Source organism: Protopterus annectens, chromosome 2.part1 (genome assembly GCF_019279795.1).
Source record: "Protopterus annectens isolate FY-2018-M chromosome 2.part1, PAN1.0, whole genome shotgun sequence".
Lineage (NCBI taxonomy): Eukaryota > Metazoa > Chordata > Ceratodontiformes > Protopteridae > Protopterus > Protopterus annectens.
Window position 1 is genome coordinate 648706281 of NC_056729.1, and position 7030 is coordinate 648713310.

The following is a 7030-nucleotide window of genomic DNA, read 5'->3' on the forward strand; positions in this document are numbered from 1 at the left end:
TAACCTTCCACAACAAATCTTGCTGCAGTTTTCCCTGGAGGGACCAGTTTGTCCATCCCTAATAAAGCATGCTCCATCATCACGTGCATGAGACTGTATGTTGTTATTTATTTATTTACATCTTGATAACCCCATTAATCTCACTAGACCAGTAGCCTCCTTTTAGTACAGACCTGAGGTGATATTCATACTATTTTGATCAGACACTGGGAAACTTTCCATGTTCTTTTCAATAAATGCCATGAGTTGTTTTACATTAACCTGAGCTACCAGTGACTCAGGCAGATGGGACCTCTATTTAACATCTCACTTGAAGTATGGCACACTCAGGAGTGCAGCATCTCCCTTTTGCTGCAGTGCATTGTCAGGAGTGGAAAAGTAATCCAAACACCAGATGTAGAAATTTAACCTACAGTCTTCTAACTTTTTTTAGCACCAAAAGCAAGTGCGCGCTCTGTTGAGTGACTTATATAGATGTTCTCCTGCTTTTGGTGTCATCTGCCATTTGGCGTATTAGAACAACTGACTACCATATCACAGTAATAAATGAGTAAAAGAAAATTACAGTGGTTAGTGACAAAATGAACCTTTATCTGAAAATGTTGCCAAATTAGCTAAAGCTGTTCTCTGCATTAATGCATGGATAACACTTCAACATGGATCTCTACCATTTTATAGATGATTTTATGCTGAGTTGCCTCAAGCATAGATGTGGTAGTGAATACATCATGTATAGGATTTGAGGTTGTTAGTGTCTACCTGTCATCATCTATCAAAGTTTTATTGACACGTCCTGACATTGGTGATACCATGGATTTTAAAATGATTACTTACGGCTACAGCTACTTGAACATTTACCAGTGATAACCTTAAAGACTGGATGCGTGGTTATGTACATAGTTAGATCAGTAGGTGGAATTTTAACAACTATAGAGGTGAGTTTGTTTTCTGACAGATAGGGCTAGCCAAATGATGTTATAAACATTAGATCTAGGTGATTTTGTCTAACTGGCTAATACTGATGTGGCATTCCAACCCCATGCAAAAATAGGGAAAAATGGGGTTGATAACAATGATGATGATATATCTTAAGAGTATTTAATTCTGATTTGCATTTATGTGTAGCATGTGAGAATCAGGCAAAATATGGCACCACACAGATGGAAACAGATAAGGATGACTTGCAGCATTGTAAGTGACCTCTTCTCATGTGTACATGGAAGTATTGTTAGTCTTTGTATGAAACTTCCATTGGCCTATTCCCATTATACCTCTCTACTGCAGGGGTGCCTTCACCAATGTGCATTATGAGATGTGTCAAATGCAAGAAGGATGGACAGAACCAAAGCCTTTGGTCTTAGAAACAAAACAGTAATCTAGATCAGTTGCTCATATAGTGTCATAAGTGGGAAAGGGAATGTAGAAAATGTGTTGTCAGCATGACTGCTGAGAATGGAGCACTTCTCTAAAATACCGCAGCTGGATGGCATTCCAGGAACCAGTCCTTATAGCCCGAAACTTTATTAACATTGGTAGTGTAGCTACTGTTGTTTATTTATTTAAATCTGTTAACTGGAGTAGAGCACTGGTCACAAATGATGAATTGCAGTCACAGCTTGGAAAAGCATTAAAGTTTGACAATCACAGAGCCATATTGCAAGACGTCAGGTATATATAATTATACAGTTGATGAGACTATATTGGAATTATATACAGTAGTAGAGATAAACATACATGTATGCAATTTGTATAGATTCATAGAGACAGGTGAGCAGGTTTATAAAACGTGTCACATTATTACATAGAGTTATATACAAATTAATATTTTTATTTAACATTTGTTTACCTGGAAAATCTGACTTGGAACAAAACCAATTTTCAGTGGAGGCCCAGGGAGAAACATTCCAGCTACATGTTTTTTGTAACATGGGAGGAAACCAGAGCACCCGGAGAAAACCCACACAAGCACAGGAAGGACATGCAGACTCTGCACAGAAGGCACACCAGCCGAGAATCGAACCATAGAACCTCTTACTGTGAGGTGACAAAAATACTGCTGCACCACTCAAACTTAAGGCCTTAACAGGTTCAACTGAGATTTGAACTCAGACCACTAGATTCCAGAGTGCTAACCATTACACCATGGAACCACCATGGATATGCCTTTTAACAGAGCATTATATGGATGGCTGAGATTACTTACAATACAGACATAGATTCTGAAGTACTTTAACAGTGCATTAGGTGGGATTAAAGCAGTTGGAATAGGGAAATGTCAGTAAGTGTTTTTTATGGCTTGATTAGGTTATGTGATTTGAAAAATGACATTGGCACTTTACCATTTTCCAGATATCCATTTTTTGTGGAGCAAAGAATTCTGGGTAAGAAGATATGTCTTTAAGTGAGGTTCGTATGAATTCCAAGATTTTGAGTACAGAGAAGCAGTGATTTGTGCATTGAAGTTGTTCTTTAAAAGTAAATTAATTCCAATTATATAGACACTTCTGAGTGTTCTTTTCAGATTGCATGCATACATATATTCTGGTATTGTGTACATCACAGCAACTGCAGCTGCTTACATCACCTGCAGAGTAGTTCTAGCTAACCTAACTTTAGTCCCTATAGGCTCTGTATACTTATTTAAGCCACCTGTGTTAAAGGTGAAGACCTTTAGAGGGTTTTGTTTTGTGTGTGTGTGTGTGTGTGTGTGTGTGTGTGTGTGTGTGTGTGTGTGTGTGTGTGTGTGTGTGCGCGTGGGCACGTGCACAACACATGTGCTTGACCCCCCTTTTTCATAGTCATCAGTGTGCATTCAGGTATGACTCCTTCTCAGCATTCATTCTTAGAAGAGCATCAGCTTTGCCCTCTTGCCTTCCATTTGCACTAGTCCTTTCATATCGCTTCATTTCCTCAGTCTCTTTCCTTCCATTTGCACTAGTCCTTTCATATCGCTTCATTTCCTCAGTCTCTTTCCTTCCATTTGCACTAGTCCTTTCATATCGCTTCATTTCCTCAGTCTCTTTCCTTCCATTTGCACTAGTCCTTCTTTCATATCGCTTCATTTCCTCAGTCTCTTTCCTTCCATTTGCATTAGTCCTTTCATATCGCTTCATTTCCTCAGTCTCTTTCCTTCCATTTGCACTAGTCCTTTCATATCGCTTCATTTCCTCAGTCTCTTTCCTTCCATTTGCACTAGTCCTTTCATATCGCTTCATTTCCTCAGTCTCTTTCCTTCCATTTGCACTAGTCCTTTCATATCGCTTCATTTCCTCAGTCTCTTTGTACTGCTCCATTTAGTTATATCTCATTGACTTCAGAGTTCTGTCGCCCTACTACATTTAACAGATGTTTACTAAACTGCTTGGACTGAATGAAAAGGATCCTGCCCTATGTCACAGACCCCTGCAATGGGAATTTTGAAAGTACGTGTCCCAAAATATTGCTATCAGCTAAAGTAATGAGTGTGCTTTTAATTTCCCAGACATTTCTTGGCAACTTTATTAAAGTTCAGCATTTTTCATATAAATCTCCAAAATGTCCTCTGTGGAACCTCACAGACTTTACCTAAGATAAGTATTTTGAACTTTTTTCCCTAAACATCGCTAACTGGCAAAGTTATGTCTGCATTTAATCTGATGAGCATTTTCTAAACACTTCCATAAAGTTCAATTTTTTTACAGCAGGTGTGTAAATGTATTCAGTTGGGTTTCACCTCTAAACAGGTACATTATACTTCACACTTCCACTCCAAAAAATGTGACTTCAAACGGAGCACTTTACTTCATGTAATAAGTATAACATCACCTTTTAAGTCAGAAATGTACTACGACACTTAGATTTTTTGATTCAGATCCATAGGAGAATATTGATGACTGCAGTTACCATTACATTCAAAATGTCATCCATGTGACCATGCTTCATAAAGATCTACACTGACTTTGTACCTGCTCCCACCACCCAAATTCATGTGTCATGCTTATGGTCCAGTGTCTCCCACTCCCACCTTCTGAATTTACATTCAGTGACTTATCTGAATGCAATATTGGCTCATCCTACCTGTAACATAAAGAGTTAGAGCTGGGCTATGGGATTGCATCTGATTATCTGTATTACAACAGAAGTTTGAATATAAAACATAATTTGGTCATAAATTTGTTTCATTGTATAATTTTTTGTTTGCATTTCCGTATGATTTATATTAAGCATTTATTGCTATTCTGTTTGATTTAAAATTGAAATACCCTTTCTCTCTTTTCTTTGTCCCTATTGTTTTTTTTTTTTGCATTGGAAGTAGATTTGTATATTTATTCAGCCTTGAACAAACACAAGGAATAAAACTTCCACTACTTAGTTTGAACAGTTTTAGGTAAATTAATATAATTCAGTTTATTATAGAATACCTTGTCTATTGTGTGTTACAATCATTTACATTGCTTCTCTTTCTTCTTTCTCTTGTCATAGTGCTACAGTCAGTTGCCAGCACAAGCCAATATTCCAAAATGACAAAGGTGTGTTTTCTTTCACTTCATTCCTTCCATTCTTTAGTTTATTTTTGCACATTTATGGATGGAGTTTATACACCAGGCCTATAGTCTGTTTTAAGGGGAGACGTGGTGGATTTCTCAAGAACCCTTTGATGTAAGGTATGGAAGCAGAAAGCAGAAGTGCGATGACTGAAACATTCAAGACAGCAGCGCATGACCGCTTCTGAGTTAGGAAGGGACCGTGCAGTTTCAATTTGCTTGTCTGCAGCATATTTTGCATGTGAGTAGCAAATCACACAAATAACATAGTGCATGTTTTTGGTCAGCATCTTTGACACTAAGCAAAAATAAACAACTCTGCTGCAAGGCACCTTTGGACGGCTTCAGCCCTGAACAAACTACTCTTACTTATAGTTTATTAATATGTACATTTGGGGTTAGCTGCTGTATCCACCTCCCAACCAAAAGAGATTCTCCAAAGTCAGAGAAATAACTGTACTGCAGTGCACTGTTTGAAGGATTCAGCCATGAGCACACTACCCATATGAATTACTTTAATACTGGAAGGATACTGCTGTGCAGTCTAAGTCTTCGTATTGTAAGTCTGTACTTACTGTGTGACTGCTGCTGCTGCTTTGGTAGGCTGATCACTTTAGTCCTTCCATGTAGTTCTTCCCTGCAGCCTGTGACGATGTGAGATATTGACAGCTCTGTCAGAAGTAGAACAGTGGATGTGTAACATATGCCAGCACAGCTAGCTGAAATATTGTAAAGAATTATATGTCATTTGTATATCAAACTGATTTCTACAGATGCTTGTGTTGAAACATGTATTTGTAAAGCTGCTTGTGTTAAAAATGTATCAACAGTGTGTCCTGTCCTTATCACCCCTACCATCTCCAGACTAATGATCTTGTAGAGGGGTTAACCTCTATGCTAAAGACCAAGCTAAGGGCATTTGCAAACCAGTTTAAGAGAGAATGGTATAAATATTTGCCCCATCTGCTGTTTGCATATAGAGAGGTACCCCAGGAATCCACACTTTTTTTCCCTTTGAGTTGCTGTATGGGCATCGGGTGAAGGGGGTCATTAGATTTGATTCTTGATGAATGGGAGGGTGAGTGTGAATCCCACAAAGAGTCTGTTATGGCATATGTCCTAAACCTTAGGACAAGGCTTAGGCAGCTCATGGGCTTGGCCCAGGAGAACCTGGCAGGAGCCCAACAGGAGAAAAAGGTCTGGTATGACTGGAATGCTCAAGCCCGAGAGCATACTGTAGGAGAGCAGGTTATGGTTCTCCTTCCTGTCAGACACAATAAGCTGCAGGCACCTTGGGAGGGACCCTTTAAAGTGGTAAGGAAGGTAAGTGATGCTAACTACATGGTAAAACTGCTAGGGTCAGCCTTTGTGACTCATTTCAGATTATACAAGTTCACAAAGATGTCCTTTGGGATGAAAAATGCCCTAGCGACCTTCCAGAGGCTGGAAAATCATATTTTAGTAGAAACAGGAGATTATGCTCTTGCTTACCTGGATGATATTGCCATTTACAGCCATTCCTGGCATGAGCACCTTCAGCATGTCAGAGAGGTCCTGGGTAGACTGCAAAGGGCAGGGTTGACCATTAAGCCCAGTAAGTGTCAGGTGGGTATGGCAGGTCTCCTACCTGGGACATACAGTGGGGAGTGGTAAGATCAAGCCAGAGCTTGCCAGAGTGGAAGCAATACAGATATGGCCTGCACCTGTTACCAAAAACCAGGTGAGGGCATTGTTGGGGATAGTGGAGTACTATAGAAAGTTCATTTTCAATTATAGTACAGTAGCTGCTCCCCTCACAGTCCTGATGAGGAAAAATAGGCCAGCTAAGGTAGTGTGGACCCCAGTCTGTGAGCAAGCATTTTAAAAGCTTAAAGGGGCTTTGGGAGGACCCCCTTTGTTAGCCAGTCCAGATAACAGCAAAGAATTTGTTGTGCAGCTGGATGCTTTGAACCGTGAGGTGGGGGCTGTACTCAGCTAGGTTTCCTCAGACAGAGAAGAGCACCCAGTGGTATATCTCATCCATATACTCCAACCTAGCGAGGAATGTTACACAGCTGTAGAAAAAGAATGTTTAGGGATAGTAAGGGCACTGCAGAAACTTCAACCCTATCTGTATGGAAGGAAATACACTGTAGTTACAGACCACAATCCCTTAATATGGCTACATTGAGCCAGCCAGCAAAATGCCAATTTGTTAAGGTGGGGCCTAGGGTTGCAGGCATATGATATAACAGTGCAGCACCATAGTGGGGTAAGCCATGCCAATGCAGATGTGCTCTCAAGACAGGGTATGGGTTAATGTATTCACAGACAGGCCCATTTCTCTCAAGCAATGCTTCTCAAGGGTCACTTGGAAAAACTAGCTTGAGTCTTCAAAGGAAGAAAAGATGTGATGATATTAGGTATGGACAGCTATTCCAGGCGAAGTAGGACAGTGAATGTGCAACATATGCAAGCGCAACTAGCTGGAATTTTATAAAGAATTATATGTCATTTGTACATCAAAC

The 7030-nt window shown here is 39.8% G+C and overlaps 1 protein-coding gene across 1 annotated transcript; it reads right to left on the reverse strand.

Annotated features, from left to right (window-relative positions):
• Positions 1 to 2801: 2801 nt before the first annotated feature.
• On the reverse strand, positions 2802 to 3293 carry LOC122794893 (dermorphin-2-like). The gene has a single exon (XM_044063491.1). The coding sequence runs from the start codon at positions 3291 to 3293 to the stop codon at positions 2802 to 2804; it is 492 nt and encodes a 163-aa protein (XP_043919426.1).
• Between the last annotated feature and the right edge of the window lie 3737 nt (positions 3294 to 7030).

Excerpts from the sequence above, each read along its gene's own strand:
- LOC122794893 (XM_044063491.1), bottom strand. The coding sequence starts at position 3,293 with ATGGAGCAGTACAAAGAGACTGAGGAAATGAAGCGATATGAAAGGACT.